Source organism: Ambystoma mexicanum, chromosome 11 (genome assembly GCF_040938575.1).
Source record: "Ambystoma mexicanum isolate Mex_15411 chromosome 11, UKY_AmexF1_1, whole genome shotgun sequence".
Lineage (NCBI taxonomy): Eukaryota > Metazoa > Chordata > Amphibia > Caudata > Ambystomatidae > Ambystoma > Ambystoma mexicanum.
Genome location: NC_090934.1, coordinates 1,102,775,420 through 1,102,801,380, shown reverse-complemented (window position 1 = coordinate 1,102,801,380; position 25,961 = coordinate 1,102,775,420). Strand labels below are relative to the sequence as shown.

The window sequence follows — 25,961 nt, the reverse complement described above, 5'->3', positions numbered from 1 at the left end:
ATTCTACCAGGGGTATGGCTGCATCTACTGCCCTACAGAGGGGTGTTCCTATTCGTAACATCTGTGATGCAGCCACCTGGGCTTCAGTACAGTACATACTTTTGTACGTCACTACTCCCTCAATTCCATCAGAGGACAGGATCTGGTCTTTGGCAAGGCAGTCCTTTATTCCGCAATTTGATTGGGCATGCCAAATTTGTGTTCTAAATTCTTTTCCCACCTCCTTGCTTTGGGAGTCTGTCAGAGATATGGAATACGTCGGAGGACCCAATCCCCTTGAAGAACAAGTTATTCTCTTACCTGGTAACTTTCTTTCGATGGGAAGGTCCGACGACGTATTCCATATCGCTCCCTCCCTACCCCGCTGCAGAATTTCTTATGCGATTGCAGCTTATGTTTCCGCAAGGCCTTGTGTGTCTGACTGGCAGAAGACTGGTGTCACACTTTCTGGGGGAAAAAACTACAACTGAGTCTACGGGCGTTGTGCGTCCTACTTATCACATCGGGTGCCGTCGGAGGAGGTCCTTGGGGACGACGCATCGACGTCATCGACGCAGGACGCAGATGCCGAAAATGTTCAGAAGCAGCACAGCTGTGGTGATTACTGTCAAAGATATGGAATACGTCGTCTGACCTTCCCATCGAAAGAACGTTACCAGGTAAGAGTAACTTGTTCACCTAAGGATTTCCCAGATAAAAAACATTCAAGGAAAATAAACACAATCATAATTGTTTTAAATTGAAAAATGAAAGAGGACAAAAACAGAAAAACAAGTGTGAAAAAGAGCATATACGCCAAGATATTCAAAAACATTGTAAACAAAATCAAACTTGTCAATTTGCTCTGTATATATCACTAGAACCAACATTACATATGCAGCAGTGAAACAGGTACAACTACCCAACAACCAAATTTGAGTGGCAAACCCAGACAAATTGATCATACACATTTAATTTGGTGCACATTTATAGGGTTCTGAGTCATTATTTCTGTTCATTAACCCATAAACAAGTTCATCTATCTTTACACCCATACACATTCGCATATTCGCACCATTACCTACATCTTCATGTCTATACCTCAACAAGCACAACCGTGCACCAGGCACTTCCAAGTAAATATTGTTTCATTCTATTAAGAACTATCCTAAAAAGAACCGATACCCAGAATAGGACGGTAGCAATGCAAATTAGAACACCTACTCCAGGAGAAGCATAGTTGAGACGCAATAGCCATGGGAACCCTCTATTTTAGCAAAAGCCTTCAATTATGTAAGATATTATCAAAACAATCCCAAGCTTATTGAAAGCCGAATTTCCACTACAATGGCATTTTTGTGCAGATATTTGGGCGCAACATCATGCAATAATAATGCAACTATTAATTTCCCCCATCTTCCAAACATCCACTGGATAATTGTCTCTGAAGACCCATTGCATTAAATGGAAAAAGCATTTCATGTTTGACCACATTTCAGCAAAGGGCCTTACAACAGTTCATAGTCTCTGTGCAGTTCCGCCCTCACAAAGCACATGTGATGCACATTATCTACTTAGGGTTCAGAAACAAAGGGTTGGCCTCATTTGTTTTGACCCTCTTTTGGATGTACTACATAGCCTCATGTGGATCCCTTAGCCCTCTAGATCTGCAGTGCCAGTTGCGACATAAACTGCCTTACACTTTCGCTTGGAGAGCCACGCCCAAAAGCCCCACCCATATAGATCCTTAATTGATGTCACACAATACATTTTATAATCCATAGGCCACACCTGCTTAATCCTCGTATTTCGGCCGAGACTGTTTTTTAAGCTCTTCTGTGGGTTTTCCAGCCATTCTTGCATTTCTGCTAGACCTGTGCACCCCAAACCTTTTCGCTCCACACACCAGCAAGCAACTGTGCTCTTCACCATGTCACAACCGCACATCTAAAGGGAGCAAAGCTTCCCCGCTGATCCTTGTGAAAATGCGCCCACGCCCTTATTTAAAACTTAGTCAACTGCAATGAAGGGCACACTCTATGGGGAACACCCACCGCATGCGGACTAAGAAAACAAAAGCCAGCGTGACGTGTGATCATGAGACACCCCCATCACGTTAATAATGCACCCAATTCTCACACACACGTGGATATACATTAGTGATTGATTCCCCATTATGACCCGCACACTCGGTGCTCATTACAGTCATGGGAGTTCGCAAAACACTTACAGTACAATGTAAATGTATTGCAAAGGTGTGGGCGTAGCCCAGAGAACACACGGGCAGGGGCACTCCAGTGACGCAGATCTCCGGGTCCTCCACCCTGTAATGCAGGCAGGTATGCCACTGGGCCGCACTCCACATGATGAAAGTGCTACTGCTGGACTAGCCAGGCCGGGGGGGGCAGAAGAGCCAAAGGTTGAAGGCACACACAAAGTGCAGCAGCTTGCAAACATGGCCCAGTCACAAGTCACTCACCGCTCACCCCGACGCACACCAGAATGAAGGTTTCCAGTAGCCGCACACGCCGCTATTAGCCAAAACACTTGTGTTCCATGCATTAGCAGTCACCTCTAAGGGTTGAGGGCCACAGCGCTACCAGAGCGGCACAAGTCACAAGAACGTCTCCATGAAGTAAAGCTTCTGAGCAGCCTCTGTAGTCGCCATACTTCTTTGTGAGGCACATTAAAGGAAAGTACCTTCAGAAACGTCACACTCTCCTCGGATACCTTGAAACACACTTTTAACTGTGCAATACATTTGACATTTCATACATATTAAAAGCACTCATTTAACAAATACAACTTAAAAAGATAACAATCCCCGTTATTTAGTAGTACTATTCAAAAAATGACCTAACTGCCAAGTTAAGTTCTATTGACACTGAAAGATCTAAAAAGATAGTAATTTCCATTATTGCAGGAATCCCTAATTTATCCTAAATTAGCACATAATGGACAAAAGGTTTTATGTCTAGGCCTTTCCCTGTCAAACTAGCATACATCCAAAATGCAAAAGCAGTGTGCAGCTCCCAGTACTGGAATATGAAGCAGCCCAAAGTGCACAAAGTTATTAATCTTGGGCAGTGTTTACAAATCCCAAATAATCTTCATAGCCATGCGCTATTTTTATGGGACATATTTTAGTGGTTTGAAACGGCTAAATATTCCTTCATCTATGCTGATCTTCACAAAATCATTGTTTTTCTTTTCCTGGCTTACACTTTGTATCGTGAAAAAGGTGAGAGCAACCCATTATTATTCCGCTTTGGTTATATATTTAAGGCATGGAAATTGTATTCTTTTCTGTCAGACAATGTGATTGTCTAAGTTCTTCTGGGTGAGGGTCAAAGATGGGTTGACCCCAATTGTGACTCAAAACTTTAGATGAGATGATAATAATTCAGTTGTAAACTCTACCACCCTTGTTGCCATTTTCAGGAGTTCTCGAAAGGATGCACAAATGACTGGAGTCAGGGAGGATCATTGACAGGCTTCTAGTGATAAGGAAATTAATCAAACTCAGTGAATGCAATATTTTAATCATACAAACAAACCCAAGTCTTTCACACTCAGTATGATAACGTCTCGACTCCCAGTGGTATTTTGGATTTCGTTGGGGTTCCTGAATCTTGCAACGTTGCTATGTCCATTTCAAGTTTTATTCGGTTCCCCCCCATTGCATTTTTCCATCCTCATTCTGCCAAGATTCTCTGAAGTGAGCTGTTTTGTTTAATCAAACCAGTCGTGAAGATGTAACTTCAGTCGGTATGAGATGGAACCATGAATTGCCCCCCTCCACTTCCTAGCCCTATGTTTTACCCCAGAGTCACTTGCACAAATGGGCATGGGTTGGGGTGTCTCTGCACTTTGGTAATCCTGACTGCTGCTGTTCTTGCCTCATTGCCTAGGTCTTGTTCCCCTTCCTGCCCTCTGATTCTGCTTAGTCATCCTAGCCTGCTGGAACCTCCATGGTCTGTCTAAAGATTGCTCACTTCCTTCACCTTGGCCTTTCATTTCAAAACCTCTTTCTCTGATCTTTTCCTCCCTTCCTACTTCACGGCTCCCCTTTCTCCATCTCCTCCACATATCTTATGGCTTATCTCATTTCCTTCTCCTCCCGTTTTGTCTCCAACATCTCCTCAGAGCTCTTTGTATCATTCTCTAACCACCTGAAATAAATTCCTCAAACAAACCACACCGGCTGACTGTGTATTCTGTCTTTCATAGTGATTTCCCTCCTGGATTTTGTTTTGGGAAATATAAGTGCGTTGAAGAAGGAAGCTGACACAAAGGTGTAATGGTGCTGGTTATAGCCTTTTATTTGATCTTAAAAAGGCCCTTCACTATCCCCATCTTCTAAGAGGGTTTTCCCTGCCTCAAAAGTAATAATAAAAGGTCCATCAGAATGCCGTCAAATTAGACTCCACCGTCCTGTGTCACAACATACTTCTATCCTCACACTACAACTAAAGTATAATCTAACAGAAAGTTCCTTCTTCAGGAGAATGTCTCTTTTCCTGATGCTTGGATAGTGTTTAAAGGAATGTTCTCTTGCACCAAGAATGCTAGGGGGAATGGCTCCCTTTCCCTGGCTTGCAGGTTTCACATAGCCTTCATATAATTCCACATCCAGGAGGATTGCTACCTTCTCCTGATGTAGATCTATGCAGTTTCCAATAAAACCAGGGGGAATGATTCCCTTCCCCTGGCGTTTTTGGAGTATTTTCCACGAGCTCGAGTCCCTTTTCCAGGAGAATGACTTCCCTTCTGCTGGTTTCTAGAAGGTTCTTTCTCAATCTTCAGCTTGATGTAAAATGTGCCACTCTGGTTCCCAAATCCTTTGTTGATCACTGGACCTAGTGCTGCCACTGCGACAAGAAGTTCTCCTTGTTTGCTCAGTTCCATTGTGTTGGGGTCCCAGACCCTTCTCTGGTGGTCAGTGGGCTTATTGCCACCACTACGATGAGGAAGCTCTCCTCGAATGCTTGGTTTCCAATAGTTACGGTTTGTGACCAGTCTTCGGTGGTCAGTGGGCTTATTGTCATCACTGTGACAAGGAAGCTCTCGTTGGTTGCTGGGTATACAAGTGTTATGGTACCCGACTCATCAGTCTTCCACCCCCGCACATCCTTTGGGTCTCTCACACCGCCCGTTACCTGCCGAGGGATTTTGTCTTGCCACTGGGACTTCCTGGGAATGGGGTTCTTTGCACCAGGCTGCTCTCTCCAGTTTCCACAGCACTCCGGCAACTCCGCACTCTGGTATGCTGCTCAGCTCCTCTCTCCTGCTTCACATTCAGGTCTGCGTCAGGGAGAACCCATGGCGAACTCTTACGTGCTTCACTGGCGTCCTCTGCTCTTTTCTGACTCTGGTCTGCCCAGACCGTTTGAAATTCCCACTGATTTCCACACCTGCCCCCTCGCCCGGCTGGGTTTGACAGGTTTTTTCGTCTATAGTCTATACCTATACAATGTTGCTTGCCTCTCCCTGGTCGACTGTACATGTCATTTTTGTTTCTGTTGACAACCTAATCCTCATACCTCCTCGGGGCTACCTCGTACCTTTACTGGCACAGTCAATGACCTTCATGTGTCCTGTGCTGCTCTTCATCCTAGTACTTTTGGCTATAGGTTTATCTCCTGTGTTCTAACAATACGTAGGTTTACTTTCAATAAAATGGTCATGAATAGTGGGGAAGGGTAAGGAATGTTGGGGAGTGAGAACACTCAATGGGCTGTACCCCAGGTGATTGTTCTTGTCCCGAAGAGGAGTACAACCTCGCCATGAGATCCTCCCACATTAAACCTCCCCTAGGGGGACTATTGGGTAGTGGCAGAAGCTCCCTAGCCTCATGGAAAAGGCTCCCCCTTGGGGAGAAGTGACGACAGTGTGTGCATCATCACAGAAAGTGGCTGCACTTGTGTCCTGTAGCTGTGGTAGGGCTAGTTTTTTTTTTTTGCTGTTTGAATACCTTGGCCTCATTTTGAGGTTAGGGGGTGGTCCCAGTCTTCATCTGGCCTCTTCGCAGTATTCAGATCCACCCCCCTCCTACTGCTTACCTCTGGTGGACTCCGGTCTCCCATTTCCCCAGCATATCACGTGTGTACTAAATAAATATTGTAGTAAGTTTCCCAAACTCTCAGATTTTATATATTATGCTGATTTGCTGATCTGCGGTTAACTTGCAACATGTTATCATCTGCAAGAGAACACTCTGCCAGGAGATAATTAATTTGTACATTTTTAACCTTTGTGGTTAAATCCGTAGTCGGAAAACCTCAAACTTGCAACCTTGTGCCAAGCTCAGGCTTCTGGATCTCAGAGCGTTTCCCCAGGCCTTTAACCTCCCCCTCACAGTTAAACTCGGAGTTAAAAGGTTATGAGCTTGCAGCTTTTTATCTGGTAAATAAACTAAGTTTCCTGCAAATTGTTTTTCTTCCTCTATGCATATGGTTCTGCCTAACAAGGGCTTTCGCCCCTTTTGAGTGGAGAGGGGCTGCATTCAAGTTAGTTCTGTGAATGTCTACTGCCACGTGCCAGGGACTAATGGAGGGTTGCCAGGAAATCCTCCCGATGCATCCTGCCATGCACATCAACAGGCTCAGGGAGGCACCCAACCCCTTAGTTCACCCTCCCCCAGTGATAGGTGCCCGTGCTAAGCAGGGGACCTTGTTATGCCATAGGGACCCATCTCATTAAGGGCCAATTTGGGCACTATTAAGATATTCTTTAAAAACCTAGTTTCAAGGGTGTTCAAACTTGTAATTCAGTCATGGCTCCATAAAACTTAGCCATCGGAGACCGTTTGTTTTTGTTTGATATCCCTCAGTGGCTTGCCATCGTGTGTAGCTCTTGAGGCTGGTGTACAGCTGCAACAGTGCCCCTCTACTTTCAACCACCATCAAAGTCTGTTTTTCTGTATGCTAATTCCAGAGCATTCTATCTGAAAATCCTATCCCTGAATAATCAAAGAATGTAACTGTTGTACATTTTGCTACATTTAAGTAAATGCTATATTTTATGTACGTTTTCTTGATGGGATTAATGTTGATTTTAGTATGATGTTTAAGTTCCTTTGAGCATTGTTCTTTGTAGTTTGAAATATTCCATATGAAATTACACTGATGGCAGTTTTGGACCTGCAAACCTATATGGCGCCTTCCATTATGAATGGCAAAGGAATTATATGGTATGCCAGTATGAGAACCTTATAACCGCATCAGCTTTTTATACATTTTGCTTAATTTTAGACACGATTCTGGAATGACAGTTTCTATTGATTTGGCATGTGCTGATGCGAGATATTTTTATTGTTTTCCATCTACTGATACATGCCTTTTTTTGTATGAAGTTTAGGTGTTTATAAAACCGAAATAAACTTAACTGGATTAATCATTAATTACTGAATTTTATAGGTGTGCTTTGTCGCACCTAGATAACTACAGACTTTATCATGTTCATAGTGAGTGTCTTGAAAGTCATGAAGTTCCTCTAACTGCTTGCTAAACTGAGCGAGGCCGGTATGCAGCTTATTTAAACAGCACCATATAGATAGATGAGAGCTGTGATGCGTATGGCCCCGCTGCTGGAACATTCAACGTTGCCTTCTCTAGATGCTTGTCCAAGCCATTGATATACAAGCAAGTAAGCAAAACGGGTTAGGGGAAGAGGACATCATATGCAACCCTGTCTAACTTGATGTTTTGTGGGAAAAAAAATCTATAAGATTCTATTTCCTTCCCCCAGAAGCTCACTGTCTCCAAAGCTCTGGTTCTCTCTAGGTTGGACTACTGCAACAGCCTCTTTATAAAATTTCCTGCCTCTACTCTCCGCCCTCTGCAACTCATCCAAAACAGGACTGCGAGACTAGTTCTTGGCCTCAAGCCCAGGGATCGCATCTCTCCAGGATGGAAATCCCTGCACTGGCTCCCAGTGGCAGCGAGTATTAAGTGCAAAACCCTCTGCATTGTCCACAGGGCCTTCTGGGACCTCAATACCTTCAACTCTCTCTTCCTAAGTATCTTGATTCTCGAGCTCTTCGCTCAACGCCTCCAACTCCGTCAGGGTTAGTCTCTTCTCCAAGCAGCGAGTTGGTGGTAGATCTTTTTCTTCTGCTGGGGCCTCCCTCTGGAACAGCCTCCCTGCCTCTCTGAAACTTGACAACCATCTCCGGTTCCGGAAGCACCTCAAGACCCTCCTCTTTGGTTCTGCTTTCTCTCTTCCTCTCCCCTGCTGATCTCCTGGCTGAATCTGAAACTGCACTGGTCTACCTGGCTACCCTCTGATCTCTGGGCCAGGTCTCCCCTGCCAGTTGCACACCTGCACTGCCCTCCCTCCCCCCACTAGCCCCCCCTCCCTGGCAACCTTTGCACTCGGGGACTGTTTCTGTATCCCTACAGCCCCTACTAGCACTTGACACCTGATGCCCGCACGTATCCTTCACTTGCCACCAGCTGGCTGCACTTCTAGTTATTCTATTTATTTTATATATTATATATTTATTTCACTGTCATCCTATGTACTCCACTGCCCCCACCCCTTTTCCCCTGCACCTTTCCCCTTCTCTGCACTTGCACAATCTCATTGTCACCTGGCCTAGTAGGATCACTGTCCGCCTCCCTTGCCTCTTTGCGCCTTGAAACACTTGTGTATAGGCACGTTATAAATGCCATATATCATACCATAAACTAATTGTCTGCTCCATATCTTACTGTAATTGACAAATTGTGATATAATTACATCAGTGTGCTAATTCGAGTGTTTTAAACGTTTCTCATAAGGATATGTCCATGCAGTCAAATGCTGTGGAGAGACTCGTAAAAGCCACCCCCAAATAAATTTTCCCCAACCTTGCATACTTTTCACAACTCCTGAACACATTTGTTTGCTGAACTAGCCCAATGTTCCTATGCTGTATCCTCTCTTCATTTAGATGTTTGCATCATACCAGTCTTCCACCCTCATAATAAGAAATTTGGCCGTGAATTCTACGTGTCATTTGGAGCTAGAGATCTATACTGTAAAGGATCATATCTAGAACAATTCTTGAAATTCGGGCTAATCACCCCTTTAACCCAGGATTTGGGAAACCTGAGAGTCTGGAAAATAGGCTTCTCTAAATTAATAGGTAATCGTTCCATTGTCTCAATAGTTTCTTTTTAATGGTACATTGAAATCCAATATGGGCCTGGTGTTATCCTAGAGTTGTGAAATTATATATTTGTAAGCAAATCAACTGAGGCAGTTTCTGCTGATAATGGCGGTGTGGTTTCATGGTACCAAATAGGTTGAGATTCTGCTCTGGAAACATTTAAGGTTTTATAAAACTGTACTTTAGTGCTTAATGGTTCCTCTGTTGAGATGTTAGCCATCAGTTGGTACTGGTTTCTATGTGCAGCTATTCCATATGCTATTAAATCCCAAAAGGAGCACTTGACGTGGAATTGTGCTGCAAGTTCCACGTCTTTTTCTAACTATTTGTTGCCTTACTCTTTGGCTAACTTTGCAGAAAGTTTGTTCAGTCTTAGGCGTGGTCAGTTTCCTATTACCCTTATCTCTAGGACCAGAACCCCTGCTTAAGCCAGTTCTTTGCTGAGCTTGTCCTTTGCCTGACTCCTGCTTCCACACACAGGGATGATTCAACCAAGTGCCTATTCACCTCTGCTTTTCTTTTACCTCACAGGAACATTAGTGGTTTGGGACTGTTAACTGTCTTTTGATTCCCTTTAGCCCCATTCTAGCCTACCTCAGAACATACATTTGCTTCTTTACAGCTAAGCACCCCCTTCCCTTTCCGCTCACCCACCTTACCCCTCTGTCTTGGGCTGCACGCTTTCTTCACTGTCTTGGCTTGCCTATATCCTCCATCATGCCACCTTAACTTTGCTCCATTCCTTCTTGTGCTCACCTTTCTCCTTCCCATCTACTATGGCCTTCAGCTTGAACTCTGTCTAACCCCTGCTTCACCCCTCTCCGATCCCCCGAGCACAAAGAACCAGTCTCCCCAACCCCATATACCCAGGTCTACCATACACCATCTGCTCCTCTCCCCATCTCTTCTTACTCCTTCGCTTCTCTTCTGGAATGCAAAATCCCTTTGCAACAAGTCTTCCCTACATCACTAACCACTTCGACTCGTATCCTCAACTTTCACTTTCACTTTGGGTTTTACTGCCCCAGCCAATGAGATTAGTCCTCCTTAGCACCACGCCTGGTGGCCATCTTCAGATTTCGAAGCACACGTAATGTGACAGTAGGAACTAAGAGCCAGAGAGGGGGGTAGCATTTGAATCCAAGATACCAATGCTGGAGAACAGGAGTTGCAGGTAAGTAACCTGTTCCTTCTCCAGCATTGCATATGTTATGGACTCACATGCTCATGAATACGATTACACAGCAGTACATATACGCAACCACTGGGAGGCGGCATAGCTTTACAAAAGCAATTGTACTCACCTCATACATATAGTTTGTGTAGCACTGCCTGACTGACACAGGACTTCTCCCTGGAATCCCTGACAATGCAGAAGAACCTTGTGAAGGTGTGGAGAGACCTCCACATAGCCGCCCTGTAGATATCGAGCAGGGGAACACCAGACAGGAACACCATGGTAAATTGTACTGCTCTGGTGCAATGTGATCTTGTCCTTCCTGGCAGGGGCTTGTTCGCTAGCTGGGCCGATGAGAGCTACAGTCAGGGAGCCACCTTGAAATGGAAAACATTTAGTCCACCTTAGCTCCCCCCCTGGTGGCCATCTTCAGGTTTTTACAACACGTTTACGTGTTGGGAGTCCTCATTGTTGCGCTCCTCGGAATATTGACATTTTTGTCCTTTTTCTGAGAATTTATTTTTCAATCGTTTTCTTCAACATCAGTCACTTTAATGACTAACAAGCTAGGGGGACCAGTTGCTGGTGAAGTTTCTGACCATCGACTGATGTTTTTGACAGTGTGAGGTCCTCTTCACATGTTTGAGGCCTTCCTCATTCGATGCAATGAAAGACTCAAAGAAGAAGTGTCGCCTCAAAAATGTTTGTGGAGAACCACCATGACAAATGCCTAAATTGTCTGCACCTGGACCTTGACATGGACCATTGCTCCATCTGCCAGTCTTTTTCTTCGAAGACTCGTAAGCACTGTCACCACAGATTGTTGACTTGCATGGACGAGGGTGCTGGGGCCTCTGGCTCGACCTCGATCCGCAAGTCATGTCTCTACCAGAATCAGCAGACTCATAGACAGTACTCGATCATATGAAAGGTCAAGGGAACACAAAGAAAATTCCCTGGGGAAGAAACTTAAAAGGGGACACAAGTTGCACATTACGTCTGTTCCACCGTTGACGACTCAGTCAACGCTTATAACACTGTCCACTTCACTGACCACCCCATCCACGACTGCTTCGTCTAAGACTACAACCACCAAGTCAACCCTTCTGGCACACCCTCTTCAACACTCGTTGGAGAAGCACCATCCACATCTACTCCGTCGCCAAGCTGCAGTAATAAGTCATCGTCCACATTAAAGGCCTTGCCGATGACAACCTCGTTGGTGGTCCATAAACCAGCAAAAACATCCATCTCCTCGTCGATGTCTTCCCCGTCACCAAATCGTTGACAGATTTGTTAATTACCAAAACTACTGTGTCTACCAAATTGGCAAGATTTTCTGTGCCTCCTGTAAGGAAGGCATGATATCAAACAGTGAAGACCGACATAAGTCATTACAGTTCCAGGGTGTTTATTGAACTTCATTGGGTTGGTTGAATGCCCATCTAATCCTAAATCTAAGGATGGGAGCAAGCTACGACCATCAAATAATAGCACAGTCCTAGTGGAGTCTGTCAAAATAAAAGGGCCTATACTATTAAACCTATTGCCAATCCTTACATCTTTTTTTTTTTTATTTCAAACGTTGTTTATAGTTTGATCAACAAACTTTTACATTACATTTGCATTCCTCAATTAAACCGCATGGATCCAATTTGCTTAAAAACAAAAAAAAAACACATTATGGATATCACCATTCCATTGATATAAAATATTTACACATAATAACGTCCAATTTTAAACAACATCACATAACGAAAAGAAAACAACCTAAGCCATAATTTGTCCACTCAGAAAGCAAAGGGTACTCTGCTACATTATATTTCAGGTACAACTCAAAGAGCGTTTTTGTCAAATACTTCTTGTCAAAATCCACAACTCCAAAATGCATTAATTCCAGATGGGACACAGATGCGACCATGCAGGTAGCCATATCTACCTATACCCTTACTGCTTAAAGCAAAATTAACTTCATGCCCAATCAAAAATGTGTCCATAACCTCCACCTACCGAGACGATCTGCTCTCATGGGAGGGGGGGGGTCAGGTTCTCCATCCAGAGGACAGATCCATCAATCTGCACGCTTGGTTTCTGAAAAGTTGAGGTATAAGGATTGGGACCTCCCTGAAGACGTGATGGAGGTGTTGCTCTCGGCCAGACGGCCCGCAAGAAAGTCCCTGTACTGTTGGCGTAAGTTCTGCGACTGGTGCATGGTTAAGAATGTGGATCCTTTTTGCATGTGACATTCCCATGGTTCTGTCTTTTTTGCTTACTTTCGCCCACAGGGGCCTTCAAGTGGGTACCATTAAGGGTTACTTGGCGGCGCTGTCCATATTTAAGCGCTCGTCTGAAGAGTGTTCCTATTTTTAAATTACTTTAATTTCTCAGTTTCTGAAAGGGCTCACTAATGTGTTCCCTCTGTCACCTTTTCAGGTGCCCAGTTGGGATTTGAACCTTGTTATCAAGTTTCTGATGGGTGTTCCGCTTGAGCCTTTGCATTCATGACCTTTGAGACTGTTAACTCTTAAAACTGTATTTTTGGTTGCAGTGACTTCCGCTCGCAGAGTGAGTGAGTTGCAGGCACTTTCAGTTAAGCCACCCTTCACTGTTTCATAAGGACAGGGTTGTCCTTCGAGTTCGTCCTTCCTTTCTTACGAAGGTGGTGTCGGAATTTCTTTTAGGCCAGAAGGTTGTTCTTCCGGCGTTTTATCCTCCACCACATCCTGTTAAGGAAGAGGAGAGGCTCCATAGGCTTCATCCTAGGAGAGCGTTAAGCTTGTATATTTCACGCATGTCCTGGGTCAGAGTGGACGATCAACTCTTCATTGGTTACGAGGGAAAGCGTTTGGGACAAGCTGTGACGAAACAGACTGTCTCGCTGGATTATTTTGGCTATCTCTGAGTGTTACCGCTTGGTGGGTAAGGACCCACCGGTCGGCTTATGGGCCCATTCTACCAGGGGTATGGCTGCCTCTACTGCCCTACAGAGGGGTGTTCCTATTCGTAACATCTGTGATGCAGCCACCTGGGCTTCGGTACATACTTTTGTACGTCACTACTCCCTCGATTCCATCCGGGGGCAGGATCTGGCCTTTGGCAAGGCGGTCCTTTACTCTGCAATTTGATTGGGCACTCTAAATTTCTGTTTTCTAAATTCTTTCCCACCTCCTTGCATTGGTACTGCTTTGGGAGTCTGTCATAGAAATAGAATACGTCAGAGGACCCAATCCCCTCGAAGAACAAGTTACTTTCTTACCTGGTAACGTTCTTTCGATGGGATGGTCTGACGACGTATTCCATATCGCTCCCTCCCTGCCTTCCCCGCTACAGAATTTCTTATGCGATTGCAGCTTACGTTTCCGCAAGGCTTTGTGTGGTCAGACTGGCAGAAGACTAGTGCCACACGTTCTGGGAAAAAACTACAACTGAGGCTACGGGCGTTGTGCGTCCTACTTATAACATACAGTGACGTCGGAGGTCCTCGAGGGCGATATATCGACGTCATCGACGCAGAACAATTTTCCGAAGCAGCACAGCTGTGGTGATTACTGTCATAGATATGGAATACGTTGTCAGACCATCCCATCGAAAGAACGTTACCAGGTAAGAGAGTAACTTGTTATTTTACTACATAATGCCATTTATAGTACCATTTACTCTAAAATGGCAGTGTCAGTCTTTTGCAAATTGTGTGCCTTAACCTTCTTCTTGCCCTCTCGGGTCTGCAATTGCCATATATTTATTTATTTGATTTGGTATTTGTATAGCGCTCAAAGCCGAGAGTCATCTAGGCGCTTTTAGGAAAGTTGGTTACAGTAGTTTCTAGCAGTGGCAAGCAGTTACACAGGATACATTTTTTGCTTGCAACGGTATTGGCTTACATTATTTACTTGCAAAGGTATTGGGTTACAGACGTTACATTATTTGCATGCAAAGGTATTAGGTTACAGAATGGAAAGGATTTTCCCGGGCATGGCCAAGCCTTTGCTTTACTCTGCAAAGTGGCAGTCTGTGTGTGGCCGGATGTGGGGGCTGGTTCTTTCTGGATCCATCCAACATCCAAGCCACAGTTTGTCTGTTGCTAGGTAGTTGTGTTGGTCAGTAGCCATCCATGATTGGCCATCCCCTACTAGCGACTCCAGTCCAAATCCAGGATAGAAGGACTCCTCCTGCAGCCATTTGACAGATCATCGTTGGAGCTAAGCCCGCTGTGAAGAAGTACAGCCCACTGATGACCCGAGGATGACCATTGCAGCTGACCAGCATTCACTCCAGCCAAGTCCCGGTGAAGGCCCTCCTCCTCTCTCCTGATCTCAAGAAGGCTCTCATAAGTGCTTTGACCCCATGACTGGTGGGATCAACTTGCCTTGACACCCCCCCTCCCCCCAACAAGGATCTGTGCCTGATGAGACTTTGGAAGTGTCCATATACCACCCGGTGGACAGACCAGCTCTGTTATGGGCTACCTCGCTTCCGCCATTGCCGTTCTGAGTTCGTTCCTCCTCTGGAACAAGACTCCTGCAGGTTTCGGTCTTCCTGACCAAAAACAAGTTGCGAAGAGCTTACTTGTAGGAGCTCTCCACGAGATTCGCCTGTCATTGATTGACCGTGGTGACTCCGGCTGAATCCCACCTTCGTGTCCTGGAGGTCCCCTGATGTCGCCTGATCCATGGAGGTCTTCATCTTCTGCTGTCAACTGTTTCCAGTCTCCAGAACCGTCTCGCAAGATCCCAGAACTGCTGACTAGCTGGACCCGATGTTGAATGTGACCTCTTCACCCATCGCCATTAGTCCTCCCCCGACCAAACAAAGCCTAGAAGTAAATGCACCTAGTAGTTTCAAAAACCCTTGAAGTGGTTGCTTAAGAGATCTGAGTAAGGGGGTGAGTTGTGTACCTATTTGTCCAGCATGGGGTCTGGCATGGATTCACATGCTCATGAATATTCCCAGTCATCAAGCTAAGAATCCTCGGTAAAAGAAAAAACTGTTTAAGTTTTAGTTTACAAACTGTCTTTCTCCTATAAACCAATCACTGAGCTTAGGGTCATATTGCCCCCCGCCAATGACTGCCCTCTCCCTAAGCCCCTCCTCTGGCAGCAATTTTCAGATTTTTACCGCACGTCCAAGTGTTGGGAGTTCTCTTGTTTCGCTCTTTCTATCTGCGTTGTTCATGCTTTTTTGCTTGTAAAATCCTTTTTTTGGTCGATCCATTGTGTTGCATTTCAACATCCGACTAACGGGGATCTGTATTTTGGCATCTTTCTTTACCCCCTCAAGGGCGGAATCGTCTAGCGTTTCTTCTTCGAAGTTTCCAGAAGGCCATCAGGCCTACACCGTACCATATCGGAGAAGGACAGAGCCTCCAGCTCTGCACCAGCTGCGGTCTGTGGAATGTTTTCATGGAGGACAAGCATTCCCACTGTCTTTGTCTTCATGCATCGCACAAGGAAGAAGATTGAGAGATCTGCCGTGACTTTACCAAGCGCACTATGATGGATCAGCACATGAGACTGGCGGCGTGCCTCAAAGCCAAGGCCCCTGCCCTGTGTGGTTCACAGGGACACGCCTCTTCCGGATCCAGCCAGCCAGAGCATGCCTCCAAGTCCTTTGTGGGCGCTCCATCCATGGGGGCCCAAGATAAGACCAAGTCCGGCTCCGTCAGTGTCGCTGTGCAAGCAGTTGCGTGACGCCCAGGGCACGCTCCTAATCTCCAACGACCTCAATCTCTAGCCATCGCTCCAGTTCTTTATCGAAGAGGAAGTCAGCTACCCCGGGGAAGCTGCAGGAGAAACCGGCGAAGGCCAAACAAGACAAGGTGTCCGACCTGCCCGTGAAGGCCCAGGTTGTGCAGGCTAAATTGTCCGCTGCTATCGAGCTGGTGGCGACTGCCCTTTCAAAGGCCAAAGGGACTGACCCGATCCATGGTACCCTTACAGGGGCCAAAGTAGCTCTTCCTCCCAGGCGGGGGAGGCTTTTGCCAGACAGCGTAGAAGACCCCTGAAAAGAGGATGCTGTCCCTTAGCCTGAGACCAACACCTCAGGACCCAAAAAGGGGGGAGAGGTGGGGAGAACTCCAGGTTATGGATCCTTCTTCAGACGTGGGTTCCGGCCACGCCATCCCGGAAGAGGTGGGGGATGGTGACTGGAGCGTGGAGGAGGTGGTTGCCACCGGAAGTGGCAGTGGCTTCGAGGACGTCAGCGGGGACAACGAAAAAGGAGCTGGGCCCAGCGACCCTACTCTCCAGGCTCATCCCAGAGACCTGCTGCATGACATTCTTTTGCCCCTCCACACTCTGGTGTCGGAGAAGATACGGAAAGAGGATGCCACCACCGACGGCACCACTGATGATGACACTGGGGCCTCCACCGCTAAAGAGGCAGAGGCACCCTACGCCGCCTCCCCAGCCGCCACTGCCCTCTGCCCCTAGGGACGCGGGTCTACGCCCCTTCCCCAGCCACCAGTGCCCTCCACCCCTAGGGACATGGGTCGGACACAGCGACGACAGACACCCACGACGGTTGCATCTCTCCGCCTCCTCTGGGCATAATGGGTTCCTTTCACTCCATGATCTCCCATGCGTCGGAACCTTTCCAACTCATGCCGGATGAGACTAAGAAGGAGGGCTTCCTTTATCAGCGCCGGGAGGTGACAACAGAGACCATTCTGGTGGTGGCGGGGGTTCGTCCTTTTACCGCCAGCCCTCCCATTCCTTGTCTCAGAAAGCCTACAGGGGCCACTCCAAGGTCTTAAGAGGGGGCCGTCGTCCAGGCTCCCAAGGTGGCACGCCGGCCTCCAAGCAGGACTGAACCGGCCAAGGCATCGGGCCCTCACCCATGCACCATGGTGGGATGCCGGCTGGCGAACTTCGTTAGCGTGTGGGAAAACCTCTCCACTGATCGAAGGGTGCTGGATGCTCTCGCCCACAGACACACTTTGGAGTTCCAGCCAAGTGTCCGTGAATACCACCGGTGGCCTGGCAGCAACAACACATCCCTTAGCTGCTGCTAGAGGTTCAGGGCAGGTTAACAAAAGGGGCGATAGAGCTGGTTCCGAAGCGACTCCGGGGCTCCAGAGTTTACTCCAGATACTTCCTGGTAAGACGACGACTCAACAAGTACATCAATTCCGAAAAATGTGATATGTTCCCGTTGCAACATGTGCTCGGCCAACTGGAGGAGGAAGACTTCCTGTCGTCGTCTGATCTAGAGAACTCTTACTTCCACATCCCCATTCATGAAAAATATTGCAAGTTCCCACACTTTGTTGTTCAGGGGATCACAACCAGTTCAAGGCTCCCCCTTCGGACTGAAGTCTGTGCCCAGAGTCTTTACAAAGTGCTTGGCTCCAGTGGCGGCCCATCTGCGTCTACAAGGGATACATGTATACCTGTACCTCGACGACTGTCTTGTCCGAGCCAAGTCAAGGGACCACACGAAGAGGACCGTTCGGTGGCTGACGGATCTGGGATTCTCTGAACCAGTAAAGTCCTGCTTAACTCCATTGCATGATGAGCTGTTCCTGGGGCCCAGACTCAACACGGTTTCTTGCCTGGTGGCCCCCTCGGGAGAGATGATAGCGGCCATTTTGGGCAAAGTGCAATGGCTGGTAGCATTGAAGATCGCCACAGTGAGGGCCATCAAGTCTCTGCTCGGCATGATGTAGTCGTGCATCTACCTGATCAGGCTCTGCAGGTTGCGTATGCAACCACTTCAAATTCCTGGATGCCCGTTAGATGCAGGTGTCTGGAAGCTTCAAAGACTGGATTCTGTTCGGCGAGGAGTTCCGTTGAGCGATAGGGTGGTGGGGTGTGCGCTCCAGAATCGCCAGTGGCACAGACTTCCAGAACCCCCCTTACCAGGAGATTGTCACGACGGACGCCTTCCTGGAGGGCTGGGGAGCCCACACCAGAGGTTTCCACGCCAGAGGTCTGTAGCTCCCACAGGATAAGGAGCTCCACATCAACGTCCTGGAGCTGCGAGCTGTGTTTTGGGCTCTCAAGTCATTTCTTCCGTCCCTCAAAGGCAAGGTGGCGAGTGTCTTCACAGACAATACCACCACAATGTTTTACATCCGGAAGCAGGGGGGCACCAGGTCCCCTCCAGGGAAGCGCAGGAGCTATGGCTCTGGACCGTCGCCCAGGGGATGTTTCTCGTTCCTTTTCACCTTGCAGCAGTACAGAACACGTTGCCGACTGTTTCAGCAGGGAGCTGCGTTCCTGCCACGAGTGGGAGCTTCGGCAGGATCAAGTGGGCAGCCTCTTCCGCAGGCGGGGCAGTCCCCAGATCGATCTCTGTGCGACTTCGATGATCACCAAATGCAGGAGGTTTGCCAGCAGGCTCCCCCAGCCGGGGATCAAGGGGGATGCATTCTCTCCTACTATGAGTCTATCAACTCTGGTGGTGCAGGCTGATCCTCGTCGCTCCAGTGTGGCTGAGGCAGATCTGGTACCCAGACCTTCTCGGCATGTCAGCGGCACCTCCAGTCAAGCTACCAGTGGTCGCGGTTCTGCTCACCAGGGAAGGCGGCACAATCCTGCACCACGACCCATGATCGCTGAACCTGAAGGCCTGGCTCCTGCATCGCTAGATTTTGATGGGTACGAGCTGCTGGTGTACTGTAAGGAAGTCCTTTCCAGGGCCAGGGCGTCGACTCTTAGTTGCTATGGGCACAAATTGAAGCTTTTCGTGACTTGGTGCCATTCGCAGAAGATTAACCCTCTGAGGGTCACAGCCCCCCCCCCCTCCAAGTCCTACCGTACTTGTCGTTGGCTAAATCGGGGCTGGGGCACGCCTCCTTCAAAGTGCATCTGGCAGCTATCTCACGCTACACCGGGTCGCCGGGACGGTATTCTCTTTGGTCACACCGTATGGTGAAGGAGTTCATTAAAGGACTGGGAATTCAACATGGTGCTGACTAGGCTCATGGAGGCCCCCTACGAGCCTATGCATCAGGTGCCTCTTAAGTTCCTTTCTTGGAAGACAGCTGTCTTCATGGCCATCACCTCTGCTAGGAAGGTGGGTGAGATCCAGGCCCTGTCCTGTAAGCGGCCCTATTTGACTTTCCACAAGAGGAGGGTGGTGCTACGGACACACCCCTCCTTCATGCCCATGGTTCCGTCGGAATTTCATCTCAACAAACCCTTGGTGTTGCCATTGTTTTTTCCAACGCCTTTGTCGCTGGCTGAAAGGACTTTGAACTTGCTGGATGTGGCTTGAGCGCCCAAGTTTTATGTAGCCTGCACAAAGAGTTTCCGGAAGACTTCTCAGCTTTCTGTGAACTTTGGTCCTGTGGGCCATGGGAAGGCAGTGTCCAAGGCTTCCATCTCCTGTTGGCTCTCCGGCTGCATCACTCATTGTCACCGGTTAGCAAACCAACTGCTGCCTGGCCTCCTGAGAGCGCATTCTACCAGAGTGATCGCTGCTATGACTGCGTTCCTATCTGGTGTGCCCCTGCTGGACATCTACAGGGCTGCTATTTGGAGGTCTACGCACACCTTCACGAAGTTCTACTGCGTCGACAGGGATTCCAGGGAAGAGTCTAGGGTCGGCCAAGCAGTGCTGTGCAACCTGTTCGCTTGAAGTTCAGCCTGCTGAGGCGGGTAAGGGCAATTGCTTCTGTTGGGCCTTGCCACCTCCCGTGGTTGTGTATGTATGTACTGCTATGTATTCCTTATTCAGGAGCATGTGAATCCATGCTAGACCTCATGCTGGAGAAGGAACACAATACTTATCTGTAACTGTCGTTATCCAGCATGGATTCACATGCAAACCCTCCCTCCCAGCCCCTTTGCGCCTCTTCTTGGTCATACTGCCACTTTACGTGCTAACAAATCTGAAGATGGCTGCCAGAGGAGGGGCTTAGGGAGAGGGCGCAGCCATTGGCCGGGGGCAGTATGACCCTGAGCTCAGTGATTGGTTTATAGGAGAAAGACAGTTTGCAACCGAAAGTGAAACTGTTTTTTGTTAAACATAATTTTAATCGAAGTTCCTATGTAAACTTTTGAGCAAACGAGGCTGAAAGCGTTTTACACGGGAGCATCCATTTTGCCATTTCAGGCAGCCTCCTCAGCTCATGTTAAGCTCTGCCCTGGTGGCACTAAACCAGCAAAAGCCCCCTATTGGGAGCTTTTGCTTACTGCAGTCAGAGCACAGCTGCATGAGCTGAGGAGGCTGCCTTCAGATTCATTTTACGTTTTCGGTGCTCCCCAAGCCAAGGGAAGCACAGAAAACGTAAAATGAAAGGCAAAAACCAAAGGCGCAGCAATTATAAATACAGCAACATTGTATTTCTGACTGCGGCGGCTTTCGCTTTGTCTCCTGGGCTCCCCCAGGTTGGGGGAACCCAGGAGACTCAAAGTGAAAGCCGCCGCAGTCAGAAATATAACATTGTTGTATTTAAATATGCTGCGGTTTTCTTTCTATGTGCCTCGGGCTCTTTCTCGTGAAAAACCACAGCATTTTTACATACAACAATGTTGTATTTAGGTTTGCTGTGGCTTCAGCTTTGATTCTCCTGGGTTCCCCCGACCCGTGTTGGGGGAGCCCAGGACACACAAAGCTGAAGCCACAGCAAACATAAATACAAGTAATAAATGCTGCGGTTTTCTTTCTAAGTTAGAAAGAAAACCGCAGCCTTTAATTTCCAGTGCTTTTAAAGAAATGTAAAGCACTTACCAGCAGCGGGTTGTGTTAATCTCTGCTCTCCGGCAATAATGAAGCAAAAGCCACCTGCTGGTAGCTTTTGTGTATTACTGCTTCATTAGTGCCGCAAGGGCAGAAATTAACACAAGCACAGGAGGCTCATCCATTTCACAAAATGGATGCCTCCTAGTGCTTTAAATCTGTGACTTTGGGCCATTTTTGCTCAAAAGTTTACATAGCAACTTTCTTAATGAATATTTTTTTATATATTATTTTGGTGATGGCCCATCTTTTGAGCCAATACATTTTTTGATGGCACTACCCCATTAATATAGGTTTTCTTGTGGGTGTTCTGTTTTCGATCAATTTACTTAACTGTCTCCAACTGGTTCTAAATTGCTATTTGCTCAGTTTCTTTCAATACACTGTAAAAGTGTTGCTCTTAACATTGCTTAGCTATTCCAGAACTGTTTTAAACATACTTGTTTTCATTGCTTAGACTGTATTCAAAGGGCTGATACATCATTGTATAGTTTTTTTTATTGGCGTGCTCTGTGTGTGACTCATTGCAACCCTAATCCACTCCCACACCTGCCTGAGTCCAAGTCTTATTGCTCTGCTACTCTACCTTGATTGGTAATATTGGTGGATGATTTCTTTCTAAAATGAGGAATCTGTTGGTGGAAGAGCTGATCTATCAGAAAGAAAACCACAGAAGGTAAATGTGCGTTTCTTAACCTTTTGCTGAAAAACATCAATTTGAGAAACTAAAGGTGCAGGATTGGATTGTTGATTGGCAGATCGGACAGGTGAAGAGAATATTAATCCTAGCTCATAGGTCAAAACATGAGTCTGACATGTGCAAATCTACTGTAACGAACAAATATGAGTTGCATGCAGAGGATTTTGTCTTGCACCAATAAATGAGTGCTAAAAAGAAGGAATGTTGAAGCAACTAATAACAGTGATGAAGAAAGTCTCTTATGCTGCCCCCCACCCTCCAATAGTAATTATGACAAGTTGTATTTTCCCTAACTTCTAAAACTAAGCAGAAGGTATAATTGCAACATCAATACCAGCTTGCAAAATTAGCATAATGCCATACCTTTGCTTAGTCTTGAGATGTAGTTTACAACTAGTGTTTATTTGAATGTTTGTGTTGCAGGTGGACCAGAGATCATTGATACAGCTGGACTGCCACTTCCACAGCATGCTCAGTCGTGGGTGTGGCTTGTTGATTTGGAGAGAACTGTTGCTCTGCTTATTGGATGCTGTCTTGGTGGAATGCTTCAAGGACCTACTGTTTCACCAGAAGAACAGGATACAGCCTACTGGTTGAAAACCCCACTTTTTAGTAATGGTGCAGAAATGGATATCCCGCAGCTAGGTAATTAAATTCAGATTAATTTAAACAATGTTATTAATGCTGTTACATGTCCGCTGCAGTGAATTTTATTTTGCTGTGTGATTGTCAATATTTTCAAGCAATCAGAAAAGTGTCATTTATGAACATTTTAATTGAGACTAAAACTGCATTTGGGCATGTATTAGCTTATGCTAAATTTGAGACATTGCAAAGTATAATTGTTTAGATGATAGAAAACATTGTGTTACAAAGTCCAATTAAATACGAGGTGCCCTTCCAAAGTCTGCTTGTTGTAATGTTTCTCTTTGCGATCATGGGGAGACAAATTCAAGGATTTATACAGGTAGAATGCAAGGCATAAAATAACTGGTTTCGCATCACAATTCACTAGACAAGAATGATTAATTGCTTTTCATTTTATAAATCGTGTCGCACTAACTGTGATGTAATTTCAGAGAAGGTGAGCATGTTTATTATTCTTTGTACCACGCTCTAGGACAGTGCAGAGGAAAGCGGAGATGCAGGCTGCAGGTTGTTGGGGAGAATTCTCCAGAATGGGTAATTTCCCTTATTTACTGAGTCCCTCAGCAGCTTTGCTGGATTTCTAGGATTTATTTTTTTCATCTGGTAAGAGTGTGAGCCTTTTTTCCCACTCTTACATGTGTTTTGCTATATGTATTTCTACTTTTTGTGTGATCTTGGGCACTGGAGCCTCACCCCATGGCACCATATTCTTCCATGTGTGTTACAGAGCACCTTCAGTGCAGTGACACAGGGTTGTCTTTTAGACTTCCCACCGACTCCATTTTCCAGGGCTGACTACTGTCCCCCAGAAAAGATAAAGTTGCCATTAACTTTATTTAGTCACTTTTTCCACAGACCCAGTACACCCCGTCTTCCATGGAGTATTGGAAAGGGTTCATTCTTATCCCTTTTTGTCTGTGCCTCTCGGAGCATTTTTTCGCTCCCTTTACATTAAGACTTGGCTGGTGGCAGTGGTATCTACCCTAAATTTTCTACCGCAATTATCTTATATAAACGTGGTAATGTTTTAGGCTATTATATTAGCCTCGAACATAAACCTGCTTGACCAAATACATTTTATTTTGGCTCCGGCCAGGTTTATTCGCCATTTCTTTTTGTTAGTCTTTCTCATGTTTTACTCTGCGCGCCAAACCAGGTTTGGTACCTTTGTTCATCGCCTTTTCGCAGGCTTCCACACAGAAGCACTCCCATAGGTTCCTGAGAGTCTGGGTAGGCAGGATGTGAGGGAGGGCTTTTAGGCCCCCTGCCATGTGTTCCCTTGGTAACCCAAGTCGCACTCTTGTTTGTTTGGCTGGGTGACTGTCCTTGCCAGGACAGCCACCCTGCTGTGTGATTGACAGCCAGACTGTATGAATGGGGGAAAACAGCATAAAAAGCAGGTCTCTGGGACTGGAAGAGCGGAGTTGCCACTGGAACAAAAGAACCAACGAGGAACTGGCAGAAGAGGACACCTACAACGACTGAACCGCCCGGTGAAGCCCTGCTGCAGGTCCGAATCTTCAGAATCCGATGACAGAGAAGATCCTCCATGAAACTTCTATCCTTGAGATGGTGGGACCAACCAGTTTACCCAAACTGCAAGCCAGGACCCCTCCTCTGGTCGAATTTGCTGTACAGAGCTACAGTGGGCCGGATAGCCAGGAAGGTCGGACCCTGCTTGGGTTTTAAGGAGCGCACCTTTTATTCGTTGCTTTGCTCTGCTGCTGATTTCTTCCCTGGGTAGTGCAGGACCCTCCAGTCTTCCTACTTCTGATCAGTCTGACAGTCGCTTCAGGAACCAGAGCCTGCAGGAACTGCCAGGAATGTCTGCCTCAGCTACAGCTCCCTCTCCGTTTTAAGGTACTGTGCAAATCCGGTTGTTAGTTTCGTTCATCCGAGGTAAAAGTGTTTGAAATCTTGCTCCAATCCGAGGGCTTGTCCTTCTCTTCTCTTTGAACTAACTTTTCTATCAACCAACCTCGTCTGGAAACCGTGCCACGAACTTTACCACAAACTACACTGAACTGTATTATCTTGAGCAAAATACTTTTGAACCATTGACTTTGGCCCTAAGCCTTTTCTATCTGATTTTATCATTGTAGTCGCTCTTGTCTGCTTGCCCTGCGTACTTAACCTGTTGGTGTGGATTCATTTCTGTTAACTTCTGTCTTTCCCTCCCTTTTAAATTGCTGGAGTGCCATTTTGCTCCCACTTCATTTTGTGAGCTTAACTTGTCTGGAGTTTAAGGGAAGTGGTGTGGTGTATTAAGAGTGATTTTTAGACTGCTTATAATAGTGTAATATACAACTGAAGAGTGAAATAAATGTATATTCTTTTACTTGAAAACCTTGAGTCAGTGTTTGCCTGAATCATAGTAATTGCTTTCCTTTTCGTAACTATTTGACAGTGCTCACTTAATCTTGAGATAAGTCTGGCTGCTCTGCTACTGCTACCACTTTAACTGTTTAGTACAGGCTTGTACCAAAGGTGAAATTGTACTGTCACTTGTCTTAATTGTGTTTGGTGTTCCCAAAGGGTGCTGCATATAATTCTGCCTAACAAATACCAACAATGCAATTGAAAGCACCAGCAGCACACCTGCATCGCTCGACCGCTGCAAAGCGGTGCTTCAAGTTGCTTCGCTAGGTGCGCGTGCGCGCAGGCTCGTATTCTTAAAGGCTCCTTTGAAAGAGGAGAAAAAAACGTACATATACCACTAGCTACCCACCTCTAACACACCGAAAGGTGGCTACTTGTCAAAAATTTACCTCACAGTAGGAATTTCATAGGATTATATCTCCCACCATAGACAAAGAAATGTGTTTAGCATATTTTAATTATTATATCAAACATAGTAAAACAACATAAAAAACCTATTTCCAGCGTTCGTTATTTGTAGAAACACAAATGGGCGGAAGAAGCAGACACCAAAACATTTGCAATGTACAATTAGCGTGATGTTAGTAATGGAGTATTATGATCGCATTTTCAATTATACAACAACATGGTATAATAGCGTCAACATTTGAATATGTTTCTAGGGAGAAGGACAACACTGTTGCAGTTTAAAGCTAGTCAGTAAAGTCCAACGCCCCGTCTTCAGGACGCGATAGGTTACAGAAATACGTTACACTGGCAACATGGCACCTATGTGTCAGTGTAGTGATCTAAAAAGATAAATAAAAATTGTTTTACTCAAACATGATAAAAACAGTGATGGTGGTGTTTGTGTGCATACAAAACAAGTAGCCAGGTTGCTAACCTTAAAAGTGATTTCTTTTGGTGTGATGGGCAAAGCGATTGCATGAATCAATTTAATTGAGGCGGCAGACCAGTCCGTCTTAAGAATTCAGGCTGCAAATTAATACGTAAATTTATTTAGATTTTTGTTGAAACAAGTAACATATTGAACCAACAATAGTTACATTTTGATATATGAATCAATCATATTTACCACTTTATGTGTAAGGCAGGGATTTTTGTTTCAATCCTGCAGAAAAATTTCAGTGGTGTACCGAGTTTCTGTTATTCCGGATACTACATGTCCCATAATGCAAAATGGAATCTAAAAGAAATGCGAAAAGCCTTTCAATTTCACAGGTTTCACCTGATTTACGTTT

At 46.1% G+C, this 25,961-nt stretch overlaps 1 protein-coding gene across 10 annotated transcripts in view; it reads left to right on the top strand.

Moving 5' to 3' along the window:
- HERC1 (HECT and RLD domain containing E3 ubiquitin protein ligase family member 1) overlaps positions 1-25,961 on the top strand; it is a 3,379,312-nt gene that overhangs the window by 639,187 nt on the left and 2,714,164 nt on the right. For all 10 annotated transcript variants that reach the window (XM_069624399.1, XM_069624403.1, XM_069624396.1 and 7 more), the window contains exon 18: positions 22,117-22,338. In XM_069624399.1, coding sequence (XP_069480500.1) covers positions 22,117-22,338 — 222 coding nt within the window. The remainder of the gene's footprint in view (positions 1-22,116; positions 22,339-25,961) is intronic.